The following is a 13,479-nucleotide window of genomic DNA, read 5'->3' as shown; positions in this document are numbered from 1 at the left end:
AGACATACAAAAAAACAAGGGAATATTACCCATACACAGGGGAAAAAGCAGTGAAAAAATACTTCCTGAGAAAGCGCACAAGTTGGAGTTACTAGACAAATATTCTGAATCAGCTGTTTTAATATGTTCAAAGAGCTAAAGGATATCATATGTAAGGAACTATAGAAAAGTATGAGAACAGGGGCGCCTGGCTGGCTCAGTTGGTGGAGCTTGTGACTCTTGATCTTGGGGTTCTGAGCTTGAGCTCCACACTGGGTATAGAGATTACTGAAAAATAAAATCTGAATAAAAAGGGAAAGTATGAGAACAGTATGTCACCAAATAGAGAGTATCAATAAAGAGAAATTCTAAAAAGGAACCATATAGAAATTCTGAAGTTGAAAATTACAATAGCTGAAATGAGAATTTCACTAGCAGGTTCAATAGCAGATTTGAGCAGGCAGAAAAAAGAATCAGCAAAAATTGAGGATAGATCCATTGAGATTATCCAGTCTGAGCAAAAGGAGGGGGGAAAAAAGGATGAAGAAAAATTAACAGAGCCAGGGTGCCTGGGTGGCTCAGTCTATTAAACGTCTGCCTTTGGCTCTGGTCATGATCCCAGGGTCCAGGGATCTGGCCCTGTGTCAGGCTCCCTGCTCAGTGGGGAGCCTGCTTCTCCCTCACCTCCCCGCTTGTGCTTTCTGTTGCTATCTCCATCTCTGTCTCTCTCTCAAATAAATAAATAAATAAATAAATAAATAAATAAATAAGTAAGTAAAATCTTTAAAAAAAATTAACAGAGCCTCAGAGACTTGAGGGACACCATCAAACATACCAACATACACATAATGGGAGTGTCAAAAAGGAGAGGAAGGATGGAAAGGGGCAGGAAATATTTGAAGAAATGGCTGAAAACTTCCAAAATTTGGTGGAAGTGTTAGGCTACTCATTCAGAAGTTCAACAAGCTCCAAGTAGGATAAATAAAGAGATCCACACTTACACATATACTAATCAAACTGTCTAAAGACGAAGATAAGAAAGAATCTTGAGGGGCGCCTGGGTGGCACAGTGGTTAAGCGTCTGCCTTCAGCTCAGGGCGTGATCCCGGCGTTATGGGATCGAGCCCCACATCAGGCTCCTCTGCTATGAGCCTGCTTCTTCCTCTCCCACTCCTCCTGCTTGTGTTCCCTCTCTCTCTGGCTGTCTCTATCTCTGTCGAATAAATAAATAAAATCTTAAAAAAAAAAAAGAAAAAGAAAGAATCTTGAAGGCAGCAAGAAATAAGTGTCTCATTATGTAGAAGTGGTCCTCGGTAAGATTAATAGCTTATTTCTCAACAGAAACCATGGAGGCCAGGAGGTAGTGGGAAGACATATTCTAACTGCTGAAAGGGGGGAAAAACCCTGTCAACCAAGAATTATATATCCAACAACAGTACATCATTCAGCCATAGAGAAAAAGTACTGATACATGCTTCAACATATATGGACCTTGAAAACGTTATGCTAAGTGAAAGAAGCCAGACACAAAATTTACATTTTGCATGATTCCATTTATACAAAATATGCATCATAGGTAAATCCACAGAGACAGAAAGTAGATTAGTGGTTTTTGGGCATATGTGAAGGAAGTGGGAATGGGGAGTGACTACTTGCTGAATATGGGGTTTCATTTCTGGGTGATGAAAATATTCCAGAACTAGACAATGGTGATGGTTGCACAGCATCCACAACACTGTGAACACACTGGATGCTACTGAATTGTACAGTTTAAATGGTAAATTTTATGTTATGAGTATTTCACTGCAATAAAAGAAATAAAAGGAGTCTTTCAGGATGAAGTGATAGAACACTAGATGCTTCCTCAAATACACATGAAGAAATAAAGACCTCCCATAAACGTAACTGCATAGGTAAATATAAAGATGGTATAAAATTTTTGTTTGTAACTCCTTTTCCCCCATCTGATTTGAAAGACCACTGTGTAATGAGGTAATTAGAAATCTAAGTTGATTGGCATACATGTATGGAGATGTAATTTGTGATAATAGCAGCATAAAGGGAGGGAAATGGAACTATAAAGGAGCAAAGCTTTGTATACCATAAAACTAAGATGGTATTAATCCGACCGAGAGTGTTATAAATTAAGACGTTAATAGTAATCCCCAGAGTGCCTGGGTGTCTCAGTCATTAAGCATCTGCCTTCAGCTTGGGTCATGATCCCAGGATCCTGGGATCGATCCCTGCCTCACATCGGGCTCCCCACTCGGGGGGAGCCTGCTACTCCCTCTCCCTCTGCCTGCTGCCCTCCCTGCTTGTTTTTGCTCTCTCTGTCAAGTAAATAAATAAAATCTTAAAAAAAAAAAAGTAATCCTCAGGGCAACCGCTAAGAAAATACTTCAAAAATGTATCATAAAAGAAACACCAGAGTTAAAATGATACACTAGAAAATATCTGTTTAACACAAGAAAAAGGTAGGACTGGAGGAACTGAGGACCAAAAAAGACATAAGACACACAAAAAACAAATATCAAAATGGGAGATATAAACCCTACCTTATCGGGGCGCCTGGGTGGCACAACGGTTAAGCGTCTGCCTTCGGCTCAGGGCGTGATCCCGGCGTGCTGGGATCGAGCCCCACATCAGGCTCCTCTGCTAGGAGCCTGCTTCTTCCTCTCCCGCTCTCCCTGCTTGTGTTCCCTCTCTCGCTGGCTGTCTCTATCTCTGTCAAATAAATAAATAAAATCTTTAAAAAAAAAAAACAACCCTACCTTATCAGTAATTACACTAAATATAAATGAACTAAACTCTCCAATTAAAAGATTGACTGTGATCTCAGCCACAGCAACTTCCTGCCAAACACGTCTCCAAAGGCAAGGGAAACAAAGGCAAAAGTGAACCATTGGGTCTTCATCAAGATGAAATGGTTTTGCACAGCAAAGGAAACAGTCAACAAAACCAAAAGACAACCAACAGAATGGGAGAAGATATTTACAAATGACATAGCAGATAAAGGGCTAGTATCCAAAATCTATAAAGAACTTATCAAACTCAACACCCAAAAAACAAATAATCCAATCAAGAAATGGACAGGAGACATGAACAGACACTTCTCCAAAGAAGACATACAAATGGCCAACAGACATGAAAAAATGCTCGACATCACTTGGCATCAGGGAAATACAAATCAAAACCACAATAAGATACCACCTCACACCAGTCAGAATGGCTAAAATTAACAAGTCAGGAAACAACAGATGTTGGCAAGGATGTGGAGAAAGGGGAACCCTCTTACACTGTTAGTGGGAATGTAAGCTGGTACAGTCAGTCTGGAAAAAAGTATGGAGGTTCCTCAAAAAGTTGAAAATAGATACCCTATGACCCAGCAATTGCACTAGTAGGTATTTACCCCAAAGATACAAATGTAGTGATCCAAAGGGGCACCTACACCCTGATGTTTATAGCAGCAATGTCCACAATAGCCAAACTATGGAAAGAGCCTAGATGCCCATCAACAGATGAATGGATAAAGAAGATGTGGTGTACATATACAATGGAATACTACTCAGCCATCAAAAAATGATTTGCAACAATGTGGATGGAACTATAGGGTATTATGCTAAGTGAAATAAGTCAATGACAGAAAGACAATTTTATCATATGATCTCACTCATATGTGGTTTAAGAAACAAAACAGAAGATCATAGGGGAAGAGAGGGAAAATAGAAAACAAGATGAAATCAGAGAGGGAGACAAATCATGAGACTCTTAATCATAGAAAACAAACTGAGGGTTACTGTAGAGGAGGGGAGTAATGGGGTGATGAACTTTAAGGAGGGCACATGATGTAATGAGCACTGGGTATTATAGAAGACTGGTGAATCACTGACTTCTACCTCTGAAACTAATAATACATTATATGTTAAGTAATTGGATTTAAATTTAAAAAATTAAAAAAATTAAATGGTGACTGATCAATGGAAAAAAATCTACCTCATTCCCTGAACCAAAAAAATGTAGCCTTAGATAAAAAAATATAAATTGCTTGAGACGAGAATTAGTAGTTCATAAAAAAAGAATATCCACGTGGTCACAAGCACGTTACAATGTGCTCAACATCATTCGTCATGAAGGAAATATGTACTCAGATCATAACCAATACTACTTTGTACCCACTAGAAAGGCTAAAATGAAAATTACGGGCAATACCAAGAAATACGTAACAATTAGAACAACCACTTAGGACAACTGTTGGTCAGTATCTGCTCAAGGAGAATATGTATGTGGACGTTGTAATCCCAAAATTCCACTCCTCGATATACAACCCACAAATTTATGTATATATGTGCACCGAATAACACATGAGAAAATGCTCATAGTACGCTCGGCATGGAGTCTGCTTGGGATTCTCTCCCCCAAATAAATAAATACATTAAAAAAAAAAGGTAGAGATTGACAGAATGGATAAAAAGATGATCCAATTATATGCTGTCTGCAAGAAACTCACTTTAGATTTTAAAAAGAGAGAGAGATATAGTAACAACTGAATACCAACTGAATCAGGTATAAAACCAGGAGTCCGTACATACATAAATTGAGAGTTTGATACGCACAGTTTCAAAGTGACTCTCTACAAAATACTTAGTAATTACAAAGGGGGAAAAGAGTAATTGCTTAATGTAGTGGTTAAGCAGGAACTCAGAGGTCTACCCACCAGGGTCCAACTCTGAGCCGCACTACTTACAAGCTGTGTGACCTCAGGCAGTTGCTTTCCCTCTCTGTTTCTCAGTTTCCTCATCTGTCAAGCAGGATGATAACTGTATCTTTCTCATAGGGTTCTTGTGAGAACTGTCAGTCAAAGACTTCCAGGAACACACCTGTGGTCGAACAAATTCAGATTTATTACTTGTTTCCTCAAGGGAGAACACACACCTTGGAGAACACACGCACATGCTAAGTACTCTTACTTAGTACTGAGTATCTGTTATTAGAATAGACAATGTACACCCCATGACTAGCACACAGTATTAAACCTCACAAGAATGGTGTGAGGCAGGGTAATTGTCCCATTTCACAGCCAAGGAAACTGAGATCCTGACAAGGCAAGGCCAGTGGTCGCAGGACTGGACAGGCGGTTGGAGCAGTGCCTTTGGACACCAGAGCCGACCGCGCAGCTCTTGACCCCACCCTCACGTCCTCTCTGCTAGTGGTGTCAGCACTTCATTCTCCCACCCACTGTTCTGGGAGAAAGCAATGTCCTGTTTCTTGTTCTTCTTCCTGCACTGGGGAGGAACGGCCCGAGGAGGGGCTGCGAGGGCGGCACGTGGGGTTATAAAAATCATCATCTGGAGAGCAGCCCGGGAGAAGAGGAGAATGGCAGAAATGTGTGACTCCAAGGAGCCGGGGGACCCCGGTGAGGCTGAGCCCCCCACATGGGGGTGATGGTGGGGAGGGCAGGGTGCTAGGGCCCCCGGGGGAGTTGGGGCTGCCTCCAGCTTGCAGTCCTCACAGCAGGGTTCGGCAGGCTTCAAACTCAGTAGAGTGTGTTCTGTCCCGTTCAGAGGAGGAGATGTTTGGGGGCCAGAAAGTGACGAGGAAATACCCTGGACTGCTCAGGAGCTCAAGGAGCTTGTCAGGTACCCAGGGCAGTTCAGAGGCGGGCATCTGGGGAAAGGGGAGCTGTGAGGTCCCCTCCAACATGGGCGGGTGGGGCAAGGTCTGTCCCTGAGAACCTCGGCTCTGCCCATTTGCTGGTCCTGCAGCGTGTCTGACCCGGGCCCAGTTGCCTCTGCTGCTGCTTCTCATCTCTTTGGGCTTCTTCATGCTCCTGGTGGCCACCCTGGTTCAAGGTGAGTCGGGGGCCGGGGGCTTGGAGCCTTGGGTCCCCCAAATAGGTCTTTGCCCTATTCCACAGTCCCCAGACCCACTAGGACTTGGGCATTTGAGCACCACATCTCTTTCTGTGTGACTGTGGGCTGGTTACTAGCCCCCTCTGAGCCTGTGTCCTCATCTGTGAGATGCAGCCCATCTTTCTGCACAGGGGCTTAGGCTCCCAGAGACCTTGAAACCAGATTCGACACAGGGTCAGGCCGACCGATGGTGCTTATAAAGGGGAATTCTCTGCTCTGTTGTAGTCTCCAGGATCCACCAATCCCTGCAGAAAGAGACGCGGGACCATCAGGAGAGCCCCAGCCAAGGTGAAGGGCTGAACGCGGGGTTCAGGGCGGGAGAGGGCTCAGAGGCTGTGTGACTTCAGATGAGCCACTGCCTGCCCCCTCCACCCCGCCACCACCTCTACCCCTCCACCCCCCACCCTCCCACCCCCACCCCCCAGACCCCGTAGGGTTGAAGGCTGGGGAGGAGACTGGATCCCTGGATGAGACCCTGGGGGCAATGTCGGGCAAGTCATTCTCTGAGTCTCAGTTTTTTTTATTTGCATAATGGACTCTCGGGGTCACTGTGAAATCTACAGATATGTACTCATAGGGCCCTCTCTGCACTAAGCATACACTAGGCGCTTCATAATTAAAGTCCTCTTCTTCCAGTGGGTGTTTCTCAGGAGCCGACGCGATCAGACCTGGAGGACGTCCTCCAGCAGCTAACCTGGATGAATGCCACCCTGGGTAAGGGTCAGACACCGAGGTCGGGAGGGAGTCTGGGGATCACAGGTGGGGCTGGAACTCGCTTTCTATGGCTCCCCCGTGAGGAGGGCAGGGCAGAGCTGGGTTCTCACATGGATTTCTTGGGGACTGAGGTGACAGCTGAACATAGGGTTCCCCAGATCTGATGCAGGTGCTGGGGGCCTGTCCGCCCCACCCCCACTCTCCTCCCCAGCTGGCCTGTGCCGCCCCTGTCCCTGGAAATGGGAACTCTTCCAGGGAAGATGCTACTTCTTCTCCCAGACCCAGGACATCTGGAAAGATGCCATTTCCGCGTGTCAGAACTTGAGGGCCCAGCTGGTGGTCATCAACAGTACTGAGGAGCAGGTGGGCCGGGCAGAGTTCCCGTCTAGGGCGGGACCATGTGAGTGTCAGCAAAAAAGCCTTCTGTCCCTCTTCCGCCCTCTGAGAGATGGAGGCCCAGGGGAAGCTGGGGCGGGGAGATGGGCAGGGAGGGCTTCCTGGAGGAAGGCCCACGGTGGGCTTGGGAAGGTCACGTGAGAGAAGAACCTGCATGACAGGAGCCCATCTGTGGACAGAAAGGGGACTTGGCGCACTCCCGAGATCATATGTAATGTCTCCCCAGACACAGGTTAACACATTTCCACATGCGTTTGCACATTCACACACAGCCACAGCATACACGCGCATGTGAACACATGCGGCTTGAGTCAGGGCTATAGGCTGGACCGCAGGAGGTCTTTCATGGGGGCGGGGGACAACCTTGGGGATGTGGGCAGACATGGGGCGGGTGACATCTTGCTGCCCCTCCCCCGCCCCAGAAATTTCTGAAGTCTTGGAATGTGAGAAATAACCAGCGCACCTGGATCGGCCTCAGTGACCACCACAATGAGGGGTCCTGGAAATGGGTGGACAGCTCTCCCCTGCAACTCAGGTGACCTCCTAGAGGAAATGGCCCAGGAGGCGCGGGCAGGGAAACCCAAACGGGGGGTGCTCAGACTCTGGGTTGGAAAGCATCACCTGAAGAGCCTGGTGGAGACACAGAGTCCTGGCTCCATCCCAGGGTGGGACAGTCGGATTCTATAAATCTAGGCATGGGTCCAGGAGTCTGCATTTTTTTACTTTGCCAGAGCCGATTCCGATGGAAGGGGTGTTCGAACCCTTATTTTGAAAGCACCGTCTCCGAATCCTCACCACTCTCTGGCTGGTACTTGGACTTTTGCTGCCCAAGGCCAGGGACCAGCTCTTCCAAGCGGGGGTTGAGGGTTGGGGGATGTGGGCTCCGGGTGGAGTAGGGGGCTGACAGCTTTGATGGTGTTCACAGCTTCTGGAAAGAAGGGGAACCCAACAACCACGGGGACGAGGACTGTGTAGAATTGTACAGCGATGGCTGGAATGATAACAGATGTAATACGGAAAACTTCTGGACGTGCGAGAAGCCTTCGTCCTCCTGCCCTGGCTCCTGAGGGCCGATGTTCCCCCCACCCTGCCGGTCTCCAGAGATCAGACAGCTTGGGCATGAGTTCTACTGTTTCTCTGACCCGTCCTGCCTGCTTCTCCCTCTGGCGACTTGCCATCCTCCTGCATGGACGTCTCAGCGATCCGGAGGGAGAGTCTGAGACCCCCCCCTTCTTCTCTAAGGCCTGTCTCTCCATAGGCTATAGACCCTTCCCTTCTGTGGATGGTCTCGACCCCCCAACCTCCCCCCATGACATCCCCTTAATAAAGCCGCACATTGCATTATGTGCTCCATTGAACTTATGTCTATTTTTTGCCATTGTTTCAGTTACTGTAGTTTTATACTATATGCTATACTTTATATTTTATACTATACTATAGTTTTATATATTATGTTTGATATAAACGAAGACATTGTTGTCTTTCAACATACTCTCTCTACTACTGTGTATCTGATTTCTCAGATACGGTTTTGTATTAATTTGTAACTTTGGCTGGGAATATACAAATATACATATAGGTATGTACGTGTCTGTGTGTCTGTCAACCTATCTGTGTGTTCACTCATTCCTGGACACATCATCTCTTTATAAGGTACCTTTAAAAGGTCCTTCAGTAAAGTTTTGTGACTTGCTTCATACAATTTTTTTAAAAACATTGTTTCTAAATGTGTGTGTTAGTTTTCTATTGATGTAACCAATTACCACAAACTGAGTGGTTTAAAACAATACAAATGCATCATTGCTTAACAGTTCCCACCTTATTGTCGGTCCCTATTGTCTTCCTGTCCTTAACCTTTTGACAGACTGTCCCCCAATTTGAGTTCATCTGTGTTGTTGGGTTTTTTTCTTTTTTTTTCTTTTTCTTTTTCTTTTTCTTTTTCTTTTTCTTTTCTTTTCTTTTCTTTTCTTTTCTTTCTTTCTTTCTTTCTTTTTTTTTTCTTGTTCATTTGTCTCTCTCTCATAATTAGACTGAGGTTAGTTTTCCTTTTTGGCAAAAATACCACAGATGGGATGTTGTGTCCTTCCTAGTGCCTCATCTCAAGAGTTACGCGGTGTCACTACATCTTGATATTGGCGATGTTCACCACAGTTACTTGGTTAAGGTGATGCCTGCCACTTTCCTCCATTCCTAAGTTAACATTTTCCCCTTGGTAATGAATAAATATCTTGTGAGGAGATACGTTGAGACTTCGAAAATGTTCCATTTTTCATAAAATTCCCATCCACTCATTTTGGCATCCATCAGTGGATTGTCTGTGGCAATTATTATTGTGGGGTTTTTTTAGTAGTGATTTTCTTAATTATTCTACATTAATTAATTAATTTATTTATTTTAAGACTTTATATAATCTTTATGCCCAATGTGGGGCTTGAACTCATGACCTTGAGATCAAGAGTTGCTTGCTCCACGAACTGAGCCAGCCAGGCGGCCCCTCTATCTTTATTAATTGCAATTCTTCTGTAAGAAAGAAGTGTCCCTTCTCTTCCATTTATTTATACACTCACTGATTTATTTTGATTGGTATGGATCAAGAATATTTATTTTAGGGGCGCCTGGGTAGCGCAGTCGTTAAGCGTCTGCCTTCGGCTCAGGGCGTGATCCCGGCGTTCCGGGATCGAGTCCCACATCAGGCTCCTCGGCTAGGAGCCTGCTTCTTCCTCTCCCACTCCCCCTGCTTGTGTTCCCTCTCTCGCTGGCTGTCTCTCTGTCACATAAATAAATTTAAAAAATTATTTTAAAAAAAAGGATATTTATTTTATTCCATGGGTTATAGTCAAACACGATCATTTCTTTTCTTGCTCAGATTGGTCCAGCTTTGGCCATTAAGAATTCCTTCAGGGGGCGCCTGGGTGGCTCAGTCAGTTAAGTGTCCGCCTTCAGCTCAGGTCATAATCTCAGGGTTCTGGGATCGAGCCCCACATCAGGCTTCCTGCTCAGCAGGGAGCCTGCTTCTCCCTCTCCCTCTGCCACTCCCCCTGCTTGTGTTCTCTCTTTCTCTGTCAAATAAATAAATAAAATCTTAAAAAAAAAAAAAGAATTCTTTCAGGTTTACATCTTGTTTTTCCTAGCCCCAGAGCTGGGATCAACCAGTCTTCCAGTGAGCTCTGGTTTCTTTTTTTCAGAGATGGTACTTAGGAACCAAGATCTGTGGGCTACTTATTGTTTTGTTTCACCCTTTTAAAATGTACAATTCAGTGACGTTAAGTACATGCACAGTATTGTGCAACCATTCCACCATCCATCTCCTAAACTTTTCCATCCCCCACGTCATTGGGCTCCCTGCTCAGCGGGGAGTCAGCTTCTCCCTCTCCCTCTGCCCCTACCCCCACTCGTGCTCTTATTCTCTCTCTTAAATAAATGAATAAATAAAATCTTTAAAAAAAGAAACTGTGTCCCCACTAAACACTAACACCCCATCTCTCTCACTCAGTCCTAGATAACCTCTGTTTTACTTTCTGTATCTGAATTTGCCTATTCCAGGAACTTCATATAAGTGGAATTACACAATATTTGTTTTTTTGTGTCTGGCTTCTTTTACTTGACATAATGTTTTCAAGGTTAATTGGTGTTTTAGCATAGCTCAGAGTTTCCTTCCTTTTTACGGCAGAATAATATCCCATTATATGAATACACTGTATTTTGTTTATCCATTCATCTGTTGATGGACACTTGGCGGGCTTCCACGTACTGGCTGTTGTAACTAACGCTGCTATGAACATGGGTGTACAAGTGCCTGCCTGAGTCCCTGCTTTTAAATCTTGTGGGTACGTACTTAAGAGTGGAATTGCTTAATCATCGGATAACTCTAGGCATAACATTTTTTATAAAGATTATTTGTTTATTTATTTTTAGAGGGAGCGAGAGAAAGAGGAGCAGAGGGGGAGGGAGAGAGAGGGCAAAGAATCTCAAGCAGGCTCCGCGCGCAGCATGGAGACCAGTGCAGGGCTCAACACCCAAGACCCGGAGATCACGACCTGAGCCGAAACCAAGAGTTGGATGCCCAACCGATTGAGCCACCCACGTGTCCTCTCTATGCATAACATTTTGAGGAACTGCCAAACTGTTTTCTACAATGGCCACGTCATTTTACAGTCCCACCAGCAATGCATGAGGGTTCTAGTTTCTCCTTGCCAACACTGGTTGTCTTTATTTTTATTTTTTGATAATAACTATCTTGGTAGGTGTGAAGCGGTATCTCATTGTGGTTTAGCTATGCTTTTGATTTGGGGGGGGTGTCCATGCTCTCGGTCTTCCCAGGGGGCAGACCTAGGAAATTATATGCATATGCACTAACGGGTACACATACACACACGCTTCTGTGTTTATTTCCGTAGCTACTTATCTGTGCACATCTATGAAATCCCCTGAGTTCAGGGGCAACTGGCTGGCTCTCCAGGTAGAGGATGTGACCCTTGATCTCGAGATTATGAGTTTGAGCCCCACAATCAGTGTAGAGATTACTTTAAAAAATAAAAACAAGCAGGGGCGCCTGGGTGGCACAGCGGTTAAGCGTCTGCCTTCTGCTCAGGGCGTGATCCCAGCGTTATGGGATCGAGCCCCACATCAGGCTCCTCCGCTATGAGCCTGCTTCTTCCTCTCCCACTCTCCCTGCTTGTGTTCCCTCTCTCGCTGGCTGTCTCTATCTCTGTCGAATAAATAAATAAAATCTTTTAAAAAAAATAAAAAATAAATAAAAACAAGCAAACAACAAAAACCCATGAGTTCATACCAATACTCTACTTGCAATCCAACAGCACAGAGTTCATTCTGACCTTTCCCCAGTTCTTATTTGTAACTTCTTTCTCCAACACTGAGAAACCTGGCTCTCATAATTCACACTATATTTGCTAATAGTCTGCTCAGTCCTAGAATACATAGGAAGTAGTTACAGAATTTCTAATTCGTACATCCGTGAGAAACAATTATCCTGTTGTTGGGTGAAATATATCTTCTCATGGTTTCTTCAGAAAAGACTAACGGGCACAGAGTTCCTTAACGTCTTGTGTGTAGTTGAAGGACAGCTGGGCTGGGTATCAAATCCTTGGTTCGTACTTTTGCTCACTGGGTTTTTTGTTTTCTTTTTGTTTTTTAATTGTTATGTTTTTAAAGATTTGATTTATTTATTTGAAAGATAGAGTGAGAGAGAGAGCATGAGAAGGGGGAAGGTCAGAGGGAGAAGCAGACTCCCCACCAAGCGGGGAGTCTGACGCAGGACTCGATCCTGGGACTCTGGGAACATGACCTGAGCCAAAGGCAGTCGCCCAACCAACTGAACCAACCAGGCACCCTTGTCTTATTTTTTGTTTTTGTTTTTTTTTTTTTTTTAAGTGATGCTCTTTGTTGTCTCATTTTGAATGTTGGTCTTTCAAAGTCTTTTTTTTTTTTTAAGATTTTATTTGACAGAGATAGAGACAGCCAGCGAGAGAGGGAGCACAAGCAGGGGGAGTGGGAGAGGAAGAGGCAGGCTCACAGCAGAGGAGCCTGATGTGGGGCTCGATCCCATAACGCTGGGATCACGCCCTGAGCAGAAGGCAGACGCTTAACCACTGTGCCACCCAGGCGCCCCTGGTCTTGCAAAGTCTTATGGCAGTCAAATTCTTTTGACTTGGTAAATTATTTGATCTGGAGCCTTTGAGGATTTTATCTTGATTTTTGACATTGAATAATTTTAAAATATGTCTCAGAGTTGGCCATGCTGGATTAACTCCCCTAGTACCTGCTGAGACTTTTCAATGTGTAAATTCAGGTGATTTTCTATTTCTGAAATTTTTTTGATATGGTTTAAATATTCGCTCTGGGGGCGCCTGAGTGGCTCAGTCGTTAAGCGTCTGCCTTTGGCTCGGGGCGTGATCCCAGCGTTATGGGATCGAACCCCACATCAGGCTCCTCTGCTGGGGGCCTGCTTCTTCCTCTTCCACTCCCCCTGCTTGTGTTCCCTCTCTCGCTGGCTGTCTCTCTCTGTCAAATAAATAAATTAAAATAAATAAATAAATAAATAAATAAATAAATAAATAAATAAATATTCGCTCTGTTTTGTGGTTTTTGCTTTCTTCTTCAGGAGCTCCAATAATACACATATTTTTCCTTCAGTGCCTGGAATTCCATTTCAATCCATTTCTCCCTGGCCCTATTTTTTCCCCAAAAAATTTTATTTACTTATAACGAGAGAGAGAGAGCATGAGCCGGGGAGGAGCCCCAATGCAGGGCTCAATCCCAGGACCCCAAGGTCATGACCTGAGCCGAAGTTAAATGCTTAACTGACTGAGCCCCCCAGGCACCCCACCCTGGCCCTATTTTACTTCTTTCTCAGTGTCGTTATTATGCTTTGTTGTTTTCTTGCATCTCTCCACTGCCTCTTATCAAATTTTTGCTGGGGTCTATTCTCTCTTGTGTACCTTACAATTTATTCTATATATCT

The 13,479-nt window shown here is 44.6% G+C and overlaps 1 protein-coding gene across 2 annotated transcripts; it reads left to right on the top strand.

Annotated features, from left to right (window-relative positions):
- The first annotated feature begins 5,224 nt into the window (after positions 1 to 5,224).
- On the top strand, positions 5,225 to 8,360 carry CD209 (CD209 molecule). 2 transcript variants are annotated; one of them, XM_045774346.2, is made up of 9 exons: positions 5,225 to 5,392; positions 5,541 to 5,615; positions 5,742 to 5,828; positions 6,114 to 6,176; positions 6,525 to 6,602; positions 6,814 to 6,965; positions 7,421 to 7,533; positions 7,730 to 7,806; positions 7,924 to 8,360. In XM_045774346.2, the coding sequence occupies exons 1-9, from the start codon at positions 5,233 to 5,235 to the stop codon at positions 7,971 to 7,973; spliced, it is 855 nt and encodes a 284-aa protein (XP_045630302.2). In that variant the 5' UTR covers positions 5,225 to 5,232; the 3' UTR covers positions 7,974 to 8,360. The 2 variants fall into 2 exon arrangements, with proteins under 2 accessions (XP_045630302.2, XP_045630300.2); XM_045774344.2 differs by lacking the exon at positions 7,730 to 7,806 and having other exon boundaries at positions 5,232 to 5,392.
- Positions 8,361 to 13,479: the final 5,119 nt, after the last annotated feature.

This window comes from Ursus americanus, chromosome 14 (assembly GCF_024610735.1).
Source record: "Ursus americanus isolate L20-20 chromosome 14, mUrsAme1.1.p, whole genome shotgun sequence".
NCBI classification, from domain to species: domain Eukaryota; kingdom Metazoa; phylum Chordata; class Mammalia; order Carnivora; family Ursidae; genus Ursus; species Ursus americanus.
Note: the sequence above shows the minus strand (reverse complement) of the source record. Positions and strands in the feature narration are given on the sequence as shown.